The following is a 22806-nucleotide window of genomic DNA, read 5'->3' as shown; positions in this document are numbered from 1 at the left end:
TGGGAGACTGGCTTGAGACTGGGAGGCAGAGGTTGCAGTGAGCCAAGATTGCACCACTGCAGTCTTGCCTAGGCAATAAGAACCAGATCCTGTCTCAAAAAACAAAACAAAAAACCAGACTGTCCCCCCCCCAAAAAAAAAAAAAAAAAAAGTAAGTTGACTTAAGCAGCCACAATGCAGGGGATCACCTGCTGTTCACTAGTTAATTATTTCCCAAATTGTAGACTAAGTGCCAAGAGGAAACCTAGGGCTTTAAAGTATGGATTTTACCTTATAAGGTCAAGGATACTGTTGCAGAACTTTCTCCTTAATTCAGCCAAAGCCGGGTTCTTGTCACATGACCAGAAAAGATCAGGTTTGCGGACACATAGAAGGGTGAGGAGCAGAGTTTACTGGGCAAAAAGGAAAAAAAGAAAAAACTCAGAAAAGTGAGATGGAGCCCTGCTAACAGGCCCTCTGCCTCACCGACGTATTCCCAGGTCACCACATGAGCCGAAGAGAGCAGAGTCCTCCCGTGCATAAGGCAGGGATTCCCCATGGCTGTAGCTCCACCCATTTTCCCCAGTGTGCCTGTTGGCTCTGGTCTGCTGTGGGCTCCGGTCTGCTGTGGGCATGCCCAGACAAGCCCTGGGCAGGTTCCCTCATCTGCACAAAAGCAACTGATGTAAACACTTGTAGGGCGGGTTAGAGATTCTCCAGGGACTCGTTTTTATTTGCCTGGGCATTTGGCTGTCTCGTTCCCTCATCTAAAGAAGTCCATCTAACTGCCATTAGAATAAGGATAAGGGTAAGGATGAAGACCACTCTTAACTGCTTCCTGCTGGCAGGGGGTGCTGTTTTGGGAAAACAGATCTCCCTCAGAGGCCTATCTAAGGGTTCCTGGCCAAAGGGGCCATCATCCGAGGCTCCAGTTGCATGACCATTTGGAGTTTGATGGCATGAAGCTGAGAAAGAGACAAACTGGGTTATTAGAAAACATGTATTAAAACAAAACGGGGGTGGGGGGTAAGGATAGCTCAAAAGTCTTGAGGCCTTTTATGTTTGCACAGGAAGAGGGAAGCCAAAAGCCCAACTGGTAAAAAACTTTTACCCTTCTGCCAGCATGTCAGGCTTTTGGGTTCCCTTCCCCTGAGCCCAATCCTAAGCCAAGCAGTCTAAGGTTTGGGAAATTAACTCTTCCTAGTTTGGAGGATGCATCTGAGGGGAGTGTCCCATAGTACAGAGAGACAATTACCTACCCGTGAAGAGAGGAAGAGAAAGAAAAAAAAAGGCTTTTTTTTTTTTTCTCAAAGGAGTCCCAGGGGTTCAGGATGCATTCAAAAGGGGTACAGACTGAAGATGAATGGCTACTCATGTAGAAAGAGGAGAGCAAGGCATCCCTGGTTCCCTTCTCTTCCTAGCAAATACCTGGGGTACATGAGGGAGAGAAAGTGAGCCTTTCCTCTTTCTTTTCCTCCATCCTTGTATCTCCAAGTCCAGTGACTGCGACAGGGTACTGCCCATGGAGTCAAAGAGGCTTTCACCCTTGTTAAAAGGGAGTCTAGGGGATGGGAGTATCTGCTCTTACCCACGTATGCCCTATCTCCTCTGATGTCAGTAGACTTTGAATTCTCTAGACCTCATTTATGCCATGGATAGTATCATGACCTTTATCCATGAAATGGGAAGCTTGGCTTAATTGGCAGGAAATCAGTCATGCTCACCTGTGCTATGCCTTTTAACTTCCATTATCATCTACCTCTGGATCCCTCAAATCCAGTTTTCTTTCCTAGGGCTTTGACCTGAAGCTTGGAATTGAGTTTGGAACAAAAATGTGCCTCGCAGAAGGGGTGTTGCATGGACTCCTTATCATAAGCCAAATGCTAAGGTGAAGCTGTGGAACTGAGTCCTCCTCCAACAAGGGAGAGAAAAGGATGTCTTGTGACATGCCCAGATAACTGGTGGCTGTAGTTATGCTTGCTAAGATCTGGGTGCATGGGGCTTGGCTTTGGTTAGCTCCCTTGGTCTTACTTTCCCAAGAAGAAAACCTCTGGGTGATGGGCACCCTATTTATATCCTATTTTTTCCAATCACCTGGCAGGATTTGCAGGATAATTGCTCAGAACTAGAATTTTGATCCAGGTTTTTACATCACCTATCCCTTTTATTCTTTCTAAGCTGCAGCTGGAGATTCCTGGTTGGTTCACAAGAACAAACAGAGTTAGTCTAAAGTGTAGACAAAAACTTAAAAACAACTAATGAGTCTAGAATTTAATGACAAATGTATGGTAAGTTTTGAAACATAATTTCTCTGTCTCCAGTCCTCATTTTTTGTTAAAAAAAAATCATGATAAAACTGAGTTGCTGGCAAAATAGACTTTAGTCTTATATTTGACCTGATTATTTGCATAAAGTGCAGCAAGAATAATTTTTCTACATAGGCCTTTTAGATTGGCTTTGATGGAACTCTGTTCCACAAGAAATTTCAGATAAGACCTTTTAAAGCTGAGCACAGCCATGGGTTTGTATCCTCAAATACCTGTGAGTTGGGTGATCCTCTCCTCTTAAGGTCCCAAGATAAACTTAGAGCTCCTGGTCCTGTCACAAAGTAACATTCTTTACTTACCACAGGTCAGGAACCCTATACAGGAACTGCATAGATAAGGGTATGAGGCCAGTTTTCCCAAGGGGCTTTTATCAGCTCTGCAAGTCGAGCTTGACTCCTTAAAGGGAAGCATACCCTTCCAGTCAAAGCCTTGGTAAAACAGTTTCTCCAATTGCATCATACTGCAAAAGAAAATGGATTCTTATGGCACTGATGCAAACTACATTGCTATAAGTTAAGAATACTCACAACTAGTTTCCAAATTCTGGGGAAGCCAGGCAGAGAGAGACATATATGCTCCAAATTTTGTTCACAGGAGTATACCTTAATCATTAAAGGCTGTAAATAGTTCAAAATAAGTTTCCTTGACTCTGAAAAACAAAACAAGGATCAGCAATATTCCAAGCAGAAGTCAAAAAGATAGCTTCAGTTTTCTATGAGTTCAGTCCATTTAGTTAACTCTTGTTTGATATTCATGAACATTTCAGCTCTTTATGAGTCCTGTACATTTTTCCTTTTTTCCAACGTCACCATCTCCAAAGTTATCAGAAACCTGTATTTGAGAGCACCTGTCAGAGTCCTGTGGCACCTGTCAGAGTCTGGTTTATTATAAACTATCTTTTGAAAAGGACCAAAACAAGACAGCAATTGTTGGGAACAAAAAAATTGCGCAGGGTAGTTACAGTTAGAAACACAATTGAAAAAGAAGTTTGGTTATCTCTCTTCTTCTCAAAGAAGTTTGATTTACAATAACATAACAAACTTAATTATGATTGACAGCATATACATTAGACATTAGAATTTTTTAAATCCCATACAATTTTGGAACATATATTAATATTCATCAAAACATAACCTAAATAAGATTGAACACCATTTTGGCAATTCCATGTAACTAAACATGTCAAATGATCCCTTTTACCTCTCTTTTGGATACTCCAGGGCCCTCTGTAGCATCCAAAAGCTAGGTGTCAGGAAAGGCAATTTTGAAACTGAAGTTTGATTTTGGGAAGTCTGTTAAATATGTTAGTGATTTAAAACACTGACATAGAATTCGAGATTACCATAAGTTATTTATTTTGCCAAATGATGACTCAGAAATTTAAAAAAGCAAAAACCTTTTATAACCCTTTACAAATTTTGCTAAAGAGCAGATTAGTGCCTTAAGCATACCTTGTTGTGCTTTTATTTCAATGCTCAATTTACAGAAAAACTATATAATACCCTTTTGAATTTAGTCAATCTGTTCACACACTGAATTTTTGCAACATTAATTTTTACAGTCCTTCCATCATTTGTTTAAACTGTTAGCTTTATTTTATCTAATTCAAAACAATTCTTTAAACCTAGGCAAGAATTTACATTTCCATGCCTTCTTGTAATCTTTTACTAAAAACACATCTTACCGTTCCTGCATACCTTGCATGTAAATCTATTTCCAGTAGTTTCAATTACATGTTATAATGGTAACCCCTAGCAATTTTAAGTTTAATGTAAAACCTGGTAAGTTGTTTTAATTATGTGCTAGGTTCAGGCAAGGTTTGACTCCTTCCAACATAATTAAGGGTGTGGTTAATCCCATATGTCCCCAGGCCTTACCAGTTGTCAAGCTGGCAATTTGAAAAGTTCTTAAAAACCAAAAAGGCAGTTTATAACCTTAAAACATTTAGCAAACCTAGTATCTGACCTGCACAATTTAGTTCACCTGTCTATATTTGACAACATCTGCATTTTGCCAATAATCTTTAAGGCTCTTTTTATTTCTCAAAGATTAAAGTCACATGAACTAAAACGTACCACAGCTTTAATCTTCCCTTTGAAAAAATATTTGATCCAAGCACTTGTCGTCCATTAGACCAATTAATTAGAGCTTTTCTATAGACATCACACACACAACACATATGTAACTACACAGACAGGCAGAAGAAAACCCAGCAGCCATAAGATTTTCATTTGCCCATCTCCTATTTGGATTATTGGCCTCTGAGTGGAGCCCTTTAAGAGACAGGGCTAGGAAAACATGCAGCTTTTAAGGCCTAATAAACAGGCATGACTGGGAGGCAAAAATAGAGTTTGAGAGGGATCTATCCACTTTTAATTCCTGGTGTTCCATGAGAAAAACAGGTTTCTTCCCAAAACGGAGTGGTGCCTTGTCTGTTTTTCCCAAGGAGTCCCATGGCCCCAGGAGTTATCTTAGGGCCTGCCATGCATGCATTGAGAGTGGCAAGGCAAAATGGAGAAAAATAATTTAGTCAACTGAGGAAAAGCCTTTTTCCAGCAAAGCAAGATCCCAAAAGAGGAAAAAGCATAAAGGCCTTTTAAATAAATCATAACTTGGACATCCACTTTTAATTTAGCTGAGCACTCTCTAAGAAAATCCTTTTAACTCCCTTATTACCCGATTTTAGCCATGCCAAGCAGCTAGTATTTCTGGCTTTCAAACTTTACTAAAGGTAACCTCACAGTTGAAACCAACAAGCCTCACTTAAGGTTATGATTTCACTGTGAGCGTATGCGGTGTTTTCGAAGGGGATAATGGTAAGCAATTCTTACAAAATTTAGAACCTTTAAAGGTAACCCAGAGAAAGGAAGATGTAAGAAAAAGCCTAGATGTTGTTCATGGTGGGGAAGAGAATCAGCAAATGGCAGAAGTCACACAGATATTAGCTGGAAAGTACTCATTTCCTAAGCCAGGATTGAACCTAGGCATCATTGTGAAATGAAAGAAAAGAAACATTGCCACATGATTACAGGTCACAATCCCAAGCACTTAAAACAAGATGGAGGCCTGCAGCAAAGTTTGCTGTTGACCATACAGGAAGTCATGCAAAGCACACCAGATTGGCTACAGCTTAAGACCAACCTCACAAATCCTTTTTCATAATGAAAACTTTACAGAAAATATAAACACTGATAGTTGGGGTCCTGGCCTAGTAAAATGTTTTCTTAAAAAAAAAAAAAAAAAAGCCGGCTGGGTTCTGTCGCTCAGGCCTGTAATCCCAGCACCTTGGGAGGCCAAGGCAGGCAGATCACCTGAGGTCGGGAGCTCGAGACCAGCCTGACCAATATGGAGGAACCCTGTCTCTACTAAAAATACAAAATTAGCTGGGTGTGGTGGCGCATACCTGTAATCCCAGCTACTCGGGAGGCTGAGGCAGGAGAATCACCTGGACCCGGGAGACGGAGGTTGCGGTGAGCCGAGATGGCGCCACTGCACCCCACCCTGGGCAAAAAGCAAAACTCCCTCTCAAAAAAAAAAAAAAAAAAAAAAACCAAAGTCTGGGGGAAGAATCTCTTATTTTTATGCCAATGAGTTTCTCCAACAGGGAGAGAAACTTGGGAGCTGGGGAGCCACCAGTTTGCCCATCCAGCCGACATTCCTGACCCCCAGGAATGACATGGTGAGTGGGCGGCATAATTTCTCTACCCTCAGAAGAAGTCCAAGGACAAAAAGGCTTAGAAGCCAAAGGAAAAAGACTTTTTGGTTTGCATGTTACTCACCTTTCCTCAAGCCCCACGTCTGGATGCCAAAAATGTTGCAGAACTTTCTCCTTAGTTCTGCCAAAACGGGGTTCTTGTCACATGACCAGGAAAGATTAGACTGGTAGGCACACAAAAGGGTGAGGAGCGGAATTTATTGGGAGAAAAGGAAAAAAAGAAAGAACTCAGCAAAGTGAGATGGAGTCCTGCTAACAGGCCCTCTACCTCGCCGATTGATTCCCAGGTCACCACAAGAGCTAAAGAGAGCAGGCTACTCCCCTGCATAAGGCGTGAATTCCCCGTGGCTCCACCCATTTCCCCCCAGTGCTCATGTCTGGCTCCAGTCTGCTGTGGAGATGCCCAGACAAGCCCAGGCACAATTGTTGCCTAATCTGCACAAAGCATCTGATGTAAACACTTGTGGGGCAGGTCAGAGATTCTCTGGGGACCCCTTTTTATCTGCCTAGGCGTTTGGCTATCTCAGTAGCTTTTAGAATCTGGTGAAAGCTCTGCATTTTCTCCCCAGTAAACTGCAAGATGCATACACAGCATGCTGCCTACAATTTCAGGGTATTTCTGTGCTCTGCTCAAAACAGTTAAGAACCCTTGATTTAGGATGGCTTGTAGCAAACCCAAACCTGCACATTGACTTCTGCAGTTAGTAAAAGTCATCTTTGGAAATCCTTAAGTTGATGAAAAAGTACTGTAGCAGGACGAGCCGCAGACAAAACTCCTCAGACACTGAGTTAAAGAAGGAAGTGGTTTATTCGGCGGGGAGCATCGAGCAAGACTCCTGTCTCAAGAGCCGAGCTCTCCGAGTGAGCAATTCCTGTCCCTTTTAAGGGCTCACAACTCTGAGGGGGTCCGCGTGAGAGGGTTGTGATCGATTGACCAAGCGGGGGGTACGTGAAGGGCTGCATGCACTGGTGGTCAGAGCGAAACAGAACAGACCGGGAAGTTTCACAATGTCTTTTCTATACAATATCTAGAATCTATAGATAACATATCCGGTTAGGTCAGGGGTCGATCTTTAACTACCAGGCTTAGGTCAGGCAGGCCCAGGCCTGGTTTCGGGTCTGGTTCCTAGGCGCCGGGCTACCTGCCTTTTGTTTAGCTTTTTTTTTCTTTTCTGGGTATAAAACAATATAAAACAATATGAGAGGGTCTGTCTCTCTTCTCTCAGTATAACTGCTTTATGTACTCAAACTTCAGTAAGATACAATATATGACAAAGAACAAATATGCAAAATAAAATTAGTGTTTTTAATTACAGACAAGAAGAGCATAAAGTTGCTGAGAGCCTAAAATTGAACATTAAAAAGTTAATAAAAGCACTTATGATGCAACTTCACTCCATAAACTTTATCTGCAATGGCAGTTCTAGGAAGAGCTGCTGGTTGGGCTTCTGATACCTGCTAGCACTGGAGAAATCACTGAAATTTATTCTCTCTCAGGTATCAAGGGCATCCATCTTTCCTCTCTCGGTTTTTCCTTATCCTCAAAATGCACATTAAAAACATAGACAATATTCACATAAAGTGAAAAATATCCAATAAGTTGCCATGATTATTTATATGCTTTTTCTTTCCAAAAATTTTCTTTCTAAAAAATTTCTAATTGTGCTTTATATTTTATTTTTATTTTATATTTGGCAATTAAAAAGTTAGCATTTTGAACATGCAATTTCACTCATAAATCATCACCTCAAATAAAAAATGCACACGCAAAGGATTAGATTAGACTGGGTAATGGAAATGTGAAGTCTGAGTATTCCAAGCTAGAGTTTTGTAATCTGCAAATTTATTACATTGAATCAGTATCAGTCAGCTTTTCTTAATTTCTTTTTCTTTTCTTTCTTATATGTGGTCTTCTGCTCTGTGTCTGGCACCTCTTCTCGCAGCTGTGTAATGGGGGCTCAGTCACTGAGCTTGTCAAAGGTTTACTCAGATGTGGCCAGCGGTTGGATGAAGCAATGATCTCATACATCTTGTACGGGGCCCTCTTGGTAAGAACATCTATCAAACGGGGTATGACAGCAAATGGGATGGTTTGTTCATTGCTTGGGTCTTCATTGTATATTAACAATGGGGAAACTGCCCTATGATATGCGAGGATTATTAACAGCAGGAAGGTGTAGCCAAATGTAGACTTTCATGAGACTTTTCAGTAGTAGGGTAATTGCTTTAAAATAAGCATGTAAATTTCCCCTTTCTCTTTCCTGTTGTTTGGTGGTGGTGGGATGCCACGCAGGGCCTTCAGCATTTGCACAACAACCGAATCATCCACCGTGATGTGAAGGGGAATAACATTCTTCTGACAACAGAAGGAGGAGTTAAGCTCGTTGACTTTGGTAATGACTGCTTGTCGTTTGTTTTCTTGATGTGTGCAGTTTAGCCAAAGGGGACAATTTATTGCAATCTCAGAAGACTGGGGCTTCTCTGCTACACCATAGGCTGAGGGACTTTTCCAGTCAAACACAAGCTGGAGGGGGTGGGGGCTCCAGATGGATCACCCTAGGAGATGCTGTTTGCTAATCTATTTTCAGCTTTAGAAGCAATTTTATTAAAGATTGAAAATAAAAGTGTTTCAAAAGGAGAACTTGATGGAAAAACTTTTCGGTTTTCTGCTAAGAATTTCACATCTCAGGGCAATTGTCTATAATTTACATTTTGTCATTTCTTCTTTTGCATATGAAAAGAGAAAGCAGTTTTGTCTTTCAAATGACTTTCACTAGCCTTAGGCATACTTATTCCCAGTGAGCAGAAGGTAAAATAGTCCTCTGGGCCTAGGAGCTAACATCCTTTTAAATTGTGTTTATTGCTGCTACATGTGAGGCTGGTTGAACTGGAAACATTAATGGGAAATGGAAGTGTGAGAGGAAATGCAGGGCAATATCACCTAAGGCCGGAGAACTATTAAATATCTCCTTGTAATATCATATGTTGATATTCATAAAACAACAAACCATTTGGTTTTTTTTTTTTAAGTTTATTGAAGGTTTAGTCTTCTAAATGAGTTCAACAATAGTACTTCAGAGTCATTGTTACAAATAATGAGAAAACATTTAGAGAAACACTTTAAACGTGTTGTCAATGTCATTATAGTAAACAAGATTGATGATTTTTAAAAGCATATTGTCTTATTGCGAAGAAAGAGTTCAGTGTAAACATGTATCAGTTTATCACTTGCTCAGAAGAAATTACTTAAAAATAAATGAAGTTGCTTTAGAGGTACTGGTCTATTTTTACTGAAACAAGCAAAGAAAAATAGCAGAGGGAGCATTTTGTTTATAAGGAATGATATAACTCCAATAATATGCTATGTATATAACATTTGAGGTGTTTTTGCACGTGATTCTGGGGACTGTAAATATGTTGTGAGGGGAAATAGACTGGAAGGATGAGATTGGGGTGGGAATTGATACTGATTTATTCACTCAGCAGCTTTGCGATTTGACGTGGAGTCAATGTTCCTAATCTTTCCGTTAGAAGGTTCCTGAACTTTCAGTGGCTGCAAAAGAAATGTCTAGAAATTAAAATCAGAAAGGTATAGTTGTTTTTGCCAAAATTGTGGTGGAGGACTTGGTAAAATGGGAAATTATCTAGGTCTAATAGACTTTAAAGAGCTTCTTGGCTCTCTAACAAAGAGAATGTCCGCAGTTAACACAACAGTCATCCCCCAATAAACTCACAGACCCTTGGCAAATATATGCTCATGTTTCAAAGGTGTGTCCTTTGCTAAGAACACATAGCGTTCAGTTTGTAAGTTTTTGTCATCAACGACATTAGTGGCAACCTTTGTCATTCTCTTAAGGGCTATGTGAGACTTCTGTGTGGTATGAAAGAATACCTTACGTGTGTAAAATGCTTTGCAATTTATAAAGCATTTTCACATTTATTCTCCTATTTGGTCTTAAGAAGAACCCTCTGTGTTAGGTGCGACTGTTGTGATTATCCCTAGTTTGAAGATGAAAAAACTGAGGCTCAAAAGTGAACAATCACATAATTAGTAAAAAGCATAATTGGGATGGAGAACATTGATTCTCAATCCGGTGGACCTTTACGCCCTCGTGATACAAAGAAGACAGCTGGTTAAAGGACACTGGAGTTAAATTAGAATTCAGGTTCTCAACATTGAGCCCCAGATAATATTATTAGTCATTTTCCTTTTCCATTTGACAAACACAGCTTTCTTGCCAGGTTTCCAGGCTTCTAGGCAAGATAAGGCACTGAAATCTTTTTATGTCTACACTGATGCTCTGTTACAGATAGTGCAGCTGATCTTCTTTCTCCATAAAATGAAGCCCCTTATTAAGAAAGAAGTCATGTGAAATAATTCGGAAATATTATATTTCCTATTATAGGTTGATATTTTGGATTGATCCTAGTTGTTGATATTTTTCTTTTGATTTTTGCAGTGATATAGACAGGTTTGTCCATTAGGGGAAAAAAAAATCCTAATGATTTAAATAGAGTGATAAATGCTCCTCAGTTGTAGTTTGCCAGCTACAGCTATGGGCCAAATATGACCTACCTCCTATTTTCATATGGCCTATGAGCTAGGAATGGTTTTTACATTTTTAAATGATTGGAAAAAAAAAACCCAAAATATTTCTTGACGTGAAAATTATATGCAATTCAAATTTCAGCATCTATAAATAAAGTTTTATTGGAATGCAGCCACATTCATTCATTTATGTGTTTACTATGGCTGCTTTTGTACTATGACAGCAGAGCTGAGTAGCTGTGACAGAGACCATATGGCCCACAAAGCCTAAAGTACTTATTTGGCCTTTGTGGAAAAAGTCTGCCAATCTCTGGTCTAGCATCATACTTTGCTCACTTTTGAATTCTGATACTCTTTCCTTATAGGTGTTTCAGCCCAACTCACCAGTACACGTCTGCGGAGAAACACATCTGTTGGCACCCCATTCTGGATGGCCCCTGAGGTAAGCTGGAAATATCTAGCTCTTTCTTTACATTTGTTGAAGGCCTTGGTACCATGCCTTTTTATGGGTAAGTCATATGCTCTCCAGAATATTTAGGGAGAAGAAAGTCCATTATCCTCATTGAACTGTAAGAGTACTAGTTTGATCAGCAATGCTGGTGACATGTAATCTCAGAAAAGCAAGATTAAGTTATAGCTATCCCATAGGATACCTTCATGCAATTAGAAGAAATTGTCCCTCCAGAAGATGCAGCCCCCTCCAAGGGCCATGGCTTGGCAAATTCATCCAGCCCTTGCATAAATTAGAAAAAGTCAACTTCCCTGGATAGATGCAGCCCCAGAGGTATATGGCTTTGTGAAGAGCCAGATTTCAGCACCAACTGGCCTACAGAACTATATGCGGTGGCCCTGGTTGTTTTTTTGTTACCAGATACATAGCAACTTATCTTGTGTACTTTGTCCGCTCTTTGTAGTGAAACATGGGATTTATTCCTAATTTAGATTTGGCATCATCACAGAACTCTCTGGAAAATGACGCATGTAGAAGTTTGGGGAACCTTCCAGCTAGATGAGGCATGCTCTGAAACACCAGTGCAGTTTAGTTTTTCAGGTCATTTAATTCCACAGTGTGCTGACCTTTGCCTGAGAGCAGCTTTCTGGATTAAACAAATGGGTTCTTTTAATAAAAGGACTCAGATGGTCACCTCCTTAGATGTCTTTCCATCTCTGCATGATGGTATTTCCTCTGTGTGACTGCCAAAGTGGCCTCCTAACAAAGTAAGTGGTTCACAGTAATCTCTGCTTAAATTTCTTCAATGACCCCCCCGCCTCCCATCATCTATGGCTCTTCCTTTCATACTTGGGTAATGGATAGGCCCATTTTAAAGAAAAAGAAAAATGCTGCAATTTCCAGTGTTTACCTAAATCTTAAATATTTCTTAAATACGTTTTACAAAACATAAAACTAGATTAAACTCTTTGTCATTTTTATTTGTAGAAGTATAAAACCAAAAGGAAAAAAATGTATTATGAAAAAACTATTATACAATGCCAGTAACATTCAAGTAAGCAGCTTTAATTTTATGAGACAAATGATACTGTTTTGTGAATCTCCATTGTCCTTTGCAGTGTGCTTATGTTTCAGGACACAATAGTATGGGTTATTTTGAGTCTGGCACACCTACAACCATGTACCATGTGGCTACTCAGTTCTCCTACTACTTTATTCCATTTCAGCTAGCATAATCTGTTTGTTCAAACAGTACCTCCTTTGATCTCCAACTGTTACATCTGTGTTGGCTTAGTGCCAACTTAATAGTAAACATAATATGAACACTGTGTGACAAATGGTCATCCAGATTATCTAGACTATTTTTACTCCTCCTTCTCCCATTATTATTATTAATACAATTATCACTGAAACAAAACCAAAAACGTGAAAAGTTATCTAGGGACTTTGTGAATCCCACTTTGAGAAACACTGCAGGATAAAGTCAAAACTTCTTTTAATTTTGAATAAAGCTCTTAATATTCCAGCCTCTATCTATCCAGCATTATTTCAGATTACTTCCCCCAATTTACTTGTTCTTAATGCCCCAACAGTAGTGAACAACAGGTGACTCTCCAAATCCCTACTGATGTGTCTTTCCTTTAAACCCTTGGTGTACTATTATATCATCTGGAATGGCCCCCAGGCCTCTGGAAAATTCCTTCTTAATTGACAAGTCTCAAATGCTAGCTCTGCTGGGAAATATTCCCTAATCCCTTGCCCACATTGACGCTCCTTTCCCTAAGTTTCCACCACGTCCTTACACCCTCCATTAATACAGTATCACCACTGCGTTGTAGTTGTTGGCAGGCAGGTCTCCCACTGGACTCATCTCTGGCAGGGACTTGGGATGCCTAAGCTCTTAATATAGTGCTTGATGCAGAGTACATGCTCACAAAAAATATCTGTTGGGTCAGGAGCAGTGGCTCATGCCTGTAATCACAGCACTTTGGGAGGCCGAGGCAGGCAGATCATTTGAGATCAGGAGTTTGACACCAGCAGGCAGATCATTTGAGATCAGGAGTTTGAGACCAGCCTGGCCAACATGGCAAAACCCCGTCTCTACTAAAAATACAAAAATTAGCTGGGTGTGGTGGTACACACCTGTAATTCCAGCTACTCTGGAAGCTGAGGCAGGAGAATTGTTTGAACCCGGGAGGCAGAGGTTGCAGTGAGCAGAGATGCCACCACTGCACTTCAGCCTGGGTGACAGAGTTAGACTCTGTCTCTCAAAAAAAATAAAAAATAAAAATCTGTTGAATGAATGAATGCATCGGTAAGAAAGCCAAAGGCTTAAGATGCACTTGGAGGACAGTTTGAGGACGGCTTCACAACTATTGATATTAGAAAATTTCGCTGTGGATTCAGATCTGTTCTGAAAGGAAAGCATAACTAAGGTCACTCAACTAATATTTGGGGTGGCATAACATGGAAGATGGTATTCCTGTTCTAATCTAGAGCAAATTGGTATTTTCAAAATCACAAAATATAATTAAGAGAAGCATTTTCTTGGCTTTGTATATTTATGTATAAATGGCTTTGTACATTTATTAAGAGGTATTTGTGGCTGGGTGCGGTGGCTCACACCTGTAATCCCAGCACTTTGAGAGGCCAAGGTAGGCAGATCACGAGGTCAGGAGATCGAGACCATCCTGGCTAACACAGTGAAACCCTGTCTCTACTAAAAATACAAAAAATTAGCTGGGCATGGTGGCAGGCACCTGTAGTCCCAGCTACTCGGGAGGCTGAGCCAGGAGAATGGTGTGAACCCGGAAGGCAAAGCTTGCAGTGAGCAGAGATTGGGCCACTGCACTCCAGCCTGAGACAGAGCCAGACTCCGTCTAAAAAAAAAAAAAAAAAAAAAAAAATGTGGAGTGTTTCTGTAGGGGACAGTTTATGGTGAGCTTTTTGCTCAGATTCCCTGAAGTGGTTCCCCTGTTAGCTGGGAAAAGCCAGCACTGCATCCTGCCTGTTGGCAGCGGATCAATTGAAGAGTAAGCAGTTTAAGGTATAGACACCTTGGCAGCACGTTGCAAGAGTGAATGTCTGACTGTTCAAGTGCAGGATTCTCTCAGGATGTGTGATTGTGTCCAGTATGCTCTGCGACCTAGGCTGTAGCTCTTGGGAATCAGGCCTGCACCATTCTCACATTTTTATTTTCTAAATGGAGAAGGATTTTTTCCAACAACGTCTCTTTTTGCGCCGTAATCCTCCATAGGAATGTCCACAAGTCCATCTGAGCAATGCTTTGGGTCAAGGACAGTCCTTGAAAGTATAATCAGTAATTGTTCAAATTAACACTGTCTTCATATGATGGCCTGTGTAGTATATTGATCCTGATATGCTTTCACTTCTGCTTGTATGAATAAGTGGTCTTTAGATTAAATACAACAATGCATGCAATACCAATGCCAGTGGAATAAGAGCATTGCAGATGACTTGTGCTTTATTTTTAAAATGCAGCTGAAAGATCCTTGATCCTATTGTATTTTTGAGGAATTGAACTAAATTGTTTTTTCCCTTTTTTATTTCCATTTTTATTCCACAAGCTTGAGTAAGTATAATATTTAATTCAGATAGCTATTCTACAAACAAGATAGCTAATGGAATGTGACCACAGTGCAATAAAATGTTGATGAGCAGTCAAGACACACAGTTCACTGGGGCACCTCAAAGCTGCAGCATGAAATGACTCATATTCTCAACACTCTCTACTCATTTTCTCTTACTACCTCATTTGGACACTACTAAAGTTGAAAGATACTGGCAGATTAGTATCAACTCAGCAGTGTAGGAGAAGAGTTCTGTGGGATGCCCTTAGTGTATTAGTACTTTGAAACAATACTACTGGGGAAATAAATTGCTTGGCATAGTAAAAGGGTTAATCTAAAAGTCAAGATCAGTAGAATTTTTTTTTTAAATATGGGGTCTTACCGTATTGCCCAGGCTGCTCTCCAACTCCTAAGCTCAAGCATTCCCTCTGCCTCAGCCTCCCAAGTAGCTAGGACTACAGGCATGCACTAACATGCCTGGCTTAAGATCAGAACAATTTTTTATAAACGGAACACACTGTGTGTGAGTAGCATACTGTGACTACAAGAAAGATTATCATAAGAGAGAAAGAAATATTTCGCATGGAGACTATCTATTTAGCAGATTATCATGAGCAAAATAACTTGAACAATAGATAATTAAGTTTCTCGTGTAATAAGATCAGAGGTAGGTTGTTCCAGAGTTTGTTGATTTAGCAGCTCATAATAATAAAGTCATGAAATCTTCAGATTTTTAAATCTCCCTGACTATGACTGCTGCAAGCTGCATGGCTTCATTGTTCAGGGACTGACTTTAGGGCAGTTATGACAACAGTGCCTGTGAATATCTGAGGGGCAGTAGTGGCTCCAACATGCCAATAGCCACAGGTGAAGGCGCTCATGGTGCAACCAAACAGCAAGAAGTTAAAGTGGGTTTTCCTCCACTGTTGGGGTTGAAGGCTTGTCCACCCTATATTTATTTCCCCGGTCTGCTGTAATCAAGTAGTACAAACTGGGTAGCTTTAAACAACAGAAATATATTATCTCACACTTCTGGAGGCTAGAAATCTGAAACCAAGATGCCAGCAGGGTCAGGCTTCCTCTGAAGCCTCTAGGGGAGGGATCTTGCTTTGTCTCTTCCCAGCTACTGGAGGTTTGCTGGCAATCTTTGGTGTTCCCTGGCTTGCAGCTGCGTAACTCCAGTCTCTGCTTTTGTAGTGCCATGGTATTTTCTCTGTGTGTCTTCACATGTCCACGTCTTCTTATAAGAACACCAGTCCCGTCAGATTAGAGGCCCACCCTACTCCAGTATGACCTCATCTGAATTCAACTAATTGTATATGCAGTGACCGTATTTCCAAATAAGTTCATGTTCTGAGATTCTGGGGGCTAGGACATCAATGTATCTTTTTTTTTGGAGGACACAGTTCAACCAATAACAAGTTCCCAAATATTAATATTTAGCACCCTTCCTTTGTATTAAATCATTCAAGTTTCCAAGGTAATTAGTCAACTATTTAGAACCTGCAGGGCTGCAGGTTATAGATGCTAGCATAGTTAGAGGGCTCAGCTTTGCCTGTTTACACACACACACACAAGCACCTCCCCTACTCCACACACACCACACTGTCTGCACTGTCTCAGCCTTTGGTGTTTGAGGCAAACATGGTTCTTTCTGAATGTACAAAGCATACCAAATTGCCTTCCTGTGTGGGCTCCCAACACCCCCAGACTTTTGTTCTCTCCTACCTACTCTCAGGCAAAGCTTTTTAAAATTATTATTATCTCCTGAGATGTTTGGCCAGCTCATAGTCACTTCCTTGAACCTTCTCTTTACCTGATTAAGCCTCTCTGGTCTCCTGGCCTATAACTTTAGCCTGCATTTTACACACTTAAAAAAGCCCAGAAAAACAACACAGTCTTCCTATTAGCCATGTTTATTATATCTTTTCTCCTCCACTGTCTCCTGACAGCCAATTTCTTATAGTAAGTAATATGAATAATAGTATCCCACATTTGCATAGAATTTGTACAAATAGTATTTTAAAAACACTATCGTCTACCTGTGAGAGTGCCACTCGGGCATGACTACATTGATGTTGTAGATAAAGAATCTCAGGCTCTGTCAGGCCAAGTATCCATAGACACAGAGAGGGTAGGTGGGCAATGGTGACCGGAATCCATATTTTGTGACTCACTCAACTAAGGGATTTCCAATATAACCCCGTGTCCACTGTCAATATTGCTCAACCAATTTTTATATCAAACACAGACCAGGTAATATCCTGGCCTATAGCAAAAGGGATACAAGCCTAGTTTATGTTGATTAATGGTAATGGCAGGGGGTTAGGGGTAGTTGATACCTAAAATACTTTTTCCACCATCACATATGGCAAAGAATTAAACTCAATGTTTGTAAATGACTGAAACCCAAAAGAAAGAACCAATGTGGTCCTTATTGTTTTTATTGACAACACCAATAGACTTTTAAAATAATGGCTTATATTTAGCTGATGTACACTGTGTGACCAGGCTGGTTGTTAAGATACTAAACTGTACTCATTCTGGATGGTAAATGGCCACCATCCAGAGCCCCTCGAGTGCTCCTCAGCCACCAGAGGTGCCCTGTCTTTTACCCTGGGACACTTCTGACCTAATGATCCAGTAACTATGGGGGGAAAGATCTGTTTGACAAGCAGGGATGGCCAGTGCCACATGCCACCTGATTGTCAGATGAACACTGCACTTGCTAAGCAGAGGGAGGCATAGTGGGAAGGAAACTTTCACTTACTGAGGACTGACTCTGTACCAGGGACTATGATAGGGGCTTTTAAAGTATTTTATTTCATTTTCACAACAGCTCTCAATAGTGGATATTATTTTCTCCATTTTGTCACTGAGGAAAGTGAGGCTTAAAGAGCTATAGGAGAAATTGGGCCCAAATTCACATACCTAGTAAATATTGAAGCTGTTTGGCTTTTCAGAGAGCATGGGAATGCCAGTCCCATTTTGCAGATGAAGAAACCAAGGCAGGGAAAGGATACTTGTACTCTCACTTTACAGGGTGTTCATATGGGATATTCAGTGTGGAAAATGTGTACCAGCTAACTGAGACAACAGCTCATATAACAAAGACATGCAGAGATATAGTGGAAGTATACTCTGAAATTGGAGTGTGAGACCCATCATTTTAAAAGATGCACATGAAGGACCTATCACCTATAATTTATAGGTTGACTACACTTTGCAATTCTGCCATGCATTAAGGATCTACTATATGCAGCATCTTCCTAAAAAAGCTAACGGTCTGTTTCTGTACTGGAAAACAGACTTCTGGATAAAATAAACATTTGCTTCTTTTTAGAAAATTTTCCCCCTCTTTACTTCCATCTGCTCATTGTTGCAAACAAGAGCTAATCAGCTGAGCAGAGAAACAGATGTGCTGTGACGGCTCCAAAAATGGGTCTCTCTCTGCCTGGCAAAGGGTCGTTGACAAGGGACGGTTGCCATAACAACTAGCTTACACCAATGCAGAAATATCGCAAGCTTTTTGCAGCCACTCTTGCCTTTGTTAATTATGCCAGTCCTAGTAAATGATACAATAATGCTATTTCCTTTGGCATTGCCAGGGCTAGAGATGACAAATGAAATATTTTGCATCAAAGGGCTGAGAAAGACGTACAACACTACAGAGTTGAATTATTATTATTGTCATTATTACCATTTTGTTTCCTAAGCTCTAGCTAATGGGTTTGGTTTCCAAATAAGAGCTAGCGTTTAGCGAGTGCTTACTATGTGTTAGGTGCTAAGTGAGTTGTGTGTATTAACTCATTTATAAATCTTACAACACTACCAAAAAGGGGGTGCTATTGCTAGTCCAATGTTTTAGATGAAGTAGGTGAGTCACAGAAAGTAACTATTCTTGTCCTTGGACAAGTTATTAGGTGATGCCACCAGAATTTGAACCCGGATGTTCGTCTCCAAAGTCCTTACTTTTAACCACTATACCACAGCAAATTATTTAATTGTGACAACCAGTGTACCAGATAAGTCGTGAATTGTTTTTTCCCCCAATTCTTAACTTAGATGAGAATTATCCTTCCTAATATATGAAGGAAAATGTAATATTTCAATGTGATGCTAAAAGCCAGTGTAATTAATGCCCAAGAGAAGGCTATGGAAAAAATAAAGTTCTTTAGAATTGAATTTAGGAGATTTACATTTTAGTCTTAGCTCTGCCACTCATTTCCTAAAAAATGATCGTGGTTCAATTATTTTAATATGGCTTCAGTCTGAGTAAAAAAGCACAAATTTTAGAGTCATATAGATCTGGGAGCAAATCATAGATACCTGCTACCCATATAACCAGTAACCTCAGGCAAGTTACTTAATATTTCTGACTAGTAAAATGGGGAGAAGTTAAAAGAGGTAAAATGGGGAGAAAAAAACCTGCCTCAAAAGATAAAATGAAATAATGTACTACAACTGTTCAGGGCAGTGCCAGACACAATAGGGGCTTCTAACAATGGTGGCATATGTTGCCCCTACCCCTACCTCTGCTTAGCCTGTTCTCATCTGTAAAAAAGAAGACATTGGCTTAGGTAGTCTTTGCCTTTTAAGGTCCTTTCTATTTTACAGGGAACATTTACTGTTTTTAGTGGGAAGACCTGCTTTCAGTTCTCATAGTCCATGGCTCTGATGTTCCACAAGCAATGAGGGTGGGATCTCACCAAGTTCCCAGTAAGAGTGAACTAATGATGATGCCATGGCTGCTAGATTCCATTTTACCTGGCTCTGTTAAAAGACAGGAGATTCATGAGACCCTGTCTGCCAGTCATATCACTGTGAGGAATGCAGGCTTCAGGAGCTCAGGAGAGTTAAATGAGAGGTTTAGAACTTCAGATCATTGGCTGAAAGACCTGCCTACCTTCTCCAGAAACATTCATCTCTGAGATTCCGTAACCTTTTCCTGTCCCCTGGTTCACCCCAGGCATTGTGTGTCAGGCTCCAAGAAACAGATTCCTTCTCTGGTTCTGAGGCTGGCCCTGGCCCGCCTACATTTGCAGAGTGGTTATGTCTTCTAAGGCCCTGAGGCACAATCCAGACGCTCAGTGTTCCAGCTGGCAAAGGGCCCAGGCGCGGGGAGTGGAAATGACTGGATGCGGCCCTAGGTTTTCACCCCAGCTCCAGCGATACTTCCCCTCTCAGCTGGAGCTCTGTGGGGAGGTTGAGTCGTGTGTCATGTCAGCGTGGAGGCGGGGGTCCGGTTCTGGAGGAGGTGGTGATATGTTATTACCCTCTTCCTGGTGGGTCTAAATATAAGACCCTATCTGAGGGCTTTAGATCCCAGACGCGCACAAGCATGTGAGGCCCAGAGCGGAGCCCTCACATCCCCTCCGAATGCTGAGTGAGAAGTGCTAAGCCAGAAATGTCAAAGGACCAACTACCAGGAGCATTTGGAATCTTTAAGCCTGTCCTCACTCCTCTCCGGGGAGGTGAGAAGGGTCAAAGCGTCTGCTGTTGCCCCTTCTCTTCATCCACCAAGGAGGAAAAGAGGAAAACTGATTCTGTTACTGCAGGAACAGAAGTGTTTGCTGAAGGAATGTCAGAGTTGGCCTCAGCTCTTCCTGAGCTGTGGGTCCCAAATTACCCATGACTGACCTCCAGTCACTGCCTCCACTGCCCTGTTCTGGGTACAGTTTCAGCCCATGAAAGAGAATTCCCTCCCAAGCCAAACTCTACGTTTGCTTCCTTGTGTGATGGCCACTGAGCCATCATGAGAGCAAATGGAGGAGAGCAGTCAGCATGAGGGATGGGACCTCAGAGGAGCCTTGAGTAGGATGAAATAGGAACAAGTAGAGGCAGCTGGACCAATGTTTCTTGTGCTCTAATATGTCCCGGGTATTTCTCATACTTTTTTGCGAGCGGAAGTGAGGGGTACAGGGTCTTGCTCTGTCATCCAGGCTGGAGTGCGGTGGTGTGATCTCGGCTCACTGTGACCTCCACCTCCAGGGCTCAAGCGATTCTTGTGCCTTAGCCTCTCTAGTAGCTGGGATTATAGGCATGCGCCACCACGCTCAGCTAATTTTTGTATTTTTAGTAGAGACAGGGTTCATCATGTTGCCCAGGCTGGTCTTGAACTACTGGGCTCAAGTGATCCACGTGTCTTGGCCTCTCAAAGTGCTGAGATGACAGGCATGAGCCACAGTGCCCGGCCTCTCATACCTTTTTTAATTTGAGAGAGCTAAACAGAATCACTCTCTCACAGGAACATATGACATTCTCAAGGACATCCTTATTTACATGGTGCTGTCAGCCTGGGTGAGGACAGAAACCACAGATACTTGCTGATGAAGGGGTATGTCCAAGTGGGGACTTTCAGATACTCTGATTGATTTGCTTCCCTTCCTGTTTTTCAGATGTGTCATGAAGGAGAAAAACGTTTTTTTCCTCAATAGTTTCTGATTGGGTGCTCATCCTGCAGTTCTATCCCCTACTAGCTGTGGCCTTGAGCGCATATATCTCTTAACTTTCTGAATCTGTTTCCTGACTTGGTGTAATAATACATGACCTGACAAGCTGTAAAATGGACTGAATTGTAGAGGTTCTCCTTGTCCTTAACATACTCTGGTAGAAATGGAGCACTAACTGGCAAAGGAAACGGGCAGCAAGGGAGAGTGAAGGGACAGGGAAGTGAGAGGCGGCAGGAAATCCATCTGCTTAATGCTTGCATGCTGTGCCTATGGGTTCATAGCGTAGACGTTACTGTGACTGCGGCTCTCTGAATATGGACTCTATTTAGAAGTGGCTCAGCATTCTCCATAATTATAAGGATTCCCAAGAGATGCCTCAATCAGGAAGGTGGTAGGTGACCATGGAGTTTGCTCCTGCTTTGGTCATGAACCGACTGTATGATTTCAGACAAATCAACTGACTCTCCCCTCAGGCCCTCAGTTTTCTCTTCTGTAAAAGAAGGGGGTTGAATGAGTGAATCTTAAAGATCCTTTCATCGTCCATCTCTGTGTGAGGAAGCTCTGGAACAGACAAGGACAGTGGGATTGCACTGGGTCTCCAAGCAAATGTGCTCCTTCACTTTTTGAGTACCAAGGACACATACGAAATTTGGACATGCTAGGACCTCTGTAGATACTGGTCCTGAGTCTGAGAAGGGGATTTAACACACAAGTAAGAATAAATGATCTGTTCCCAGGGCTTCAGGGAATTTAGGTGCAAAAATCAGTGTGTGGGCTGACCTCAAACCCAGAGTGAGTTCCCCTTCTACCCTCTACTGGCTATGGTGGGAAGCTGGTGTAGTGTAAGCGTGCTTTGTGTGTTTTTAATTTGAACCTGGCTTTATTTCTCTGTAGACTTAAGCTGAAACTTACAATCCTGGGAAAAAAGAGACCCATAGAACATCACATTATAATTAGAGACCTTCCTGAAGTTCATAAGAACAGTCTAATTTAAATTATTTCTGGCAATTTCATAGGTACAAAACGTGGATTCAATCTTAGCCCTAGTTTTAGTTTTCTGAAAGACCATCCCCCTGCCAAATACTTCAATTTCAGTTCATCTAGTCCATATTCCCTTTACAAAAAACAAGAACGAATCTCAAATATATCCTTCCTTGAAATTATGTATCATCTTAGGTAAGAAACTTCATTTGTTTATTCAGTATCTCAGTTTATAACACTTTAAGATGTTCATTTGTAAAAGTGAGAAAAATATTTGCTACTGGAATATTTATACTGTACCTACAACTTCTGATTCCAGAGAAGTTCTGACTTAGAAATCTTTATGATCAATAATATTTATCAATTATGCTGCATGAATTATGTAAGCAAAATTAAGAATCCTATTTGCCTTCCTACCTCTCAGTCCATCTTATTTGCCAGTCTATTGCCTGCATTTTTGGGCTCAAGGTCAGCCAAGGATTAATAGTTTTAGGTCTGTTTGCCTTGCCTCTTATTTAGCTGAATTTAGCTCTTGAGATAACAGCATTTTGCCTGTGTACTTGAGTGAAATTTTAATCCTGACCTTTGGTTATAATTTTGGATTGCACGAATGATTCTAGTAAGGTGAGAAATCAGAACACAGAAGGAAAACCTAATTACATTTTTAATGACATTAAAAAATATTAGTGAAAAAATAAAGTAGTCTGAATAATACCTGTTAAGTTTGATAAATTATTTCTTATGACAGCAAAAATACTATAA

General features: G+C 41.0%; 1 protein-coding gene and 1 long non-coding RNA gene across 2 annotated transcripts in view; one reads left to right on the top strand and one right to left on the bottom strand.

Annotated features, from left to right (window-relative positions):
• Positions 1–22806, top strand: part of MYO3B (myosin IIIB) — a 476027-nt gene that overhangs the window by 9933 nt on the left and 443288 nt on the right. Inside the window, exons 4-6 of the mRNA XM_058435743.1 lie at positions 7965–8069; positions 8315–8414; positions 10936–11012. Of these exons, the coding sequence (XP_058291726.1) occupies positions 7965–8069; positions 8315–8414; positions 10936–11012 (282 nt within the window). The remainder of the gene's footprint in view (positions 1–7964; positions 8070–8314; positions 8415–10935; positions 11013–22806) is intronic.
• LOC131383865 (uncharacterized) lies at positions 268–6305 on the bottom strand. The gene is made up of 3 exons (XR_009214262.1): positions 6086–6305; positions 2834–2955; positions 268–392 (listed from the first exon to the last, which is right to left on the bottom strand). It is a non-coding gene; the product is annotated as an uncharacterized LOC131383865 (long non-coding RNA).

The sequence above is a fragment of the Hylobates moloch genome, unplaced genomic scaffold (genome assembly GCF_009828535.3).
Source record: "Hylobates moloch isolate HMO894 unplaced genomic scaffold, HMol_V3 SCAFFOLD_1, whole genome shotgun sequence".
NCBI lineage: Eukaryota > Metazoa > Chordata > Mammalia > Primates > Hylobatidae > Hylobates > Hylobates moloch.
This window is presented reverse-complemented; position numbering and strand designations above follow the sequence as displayed.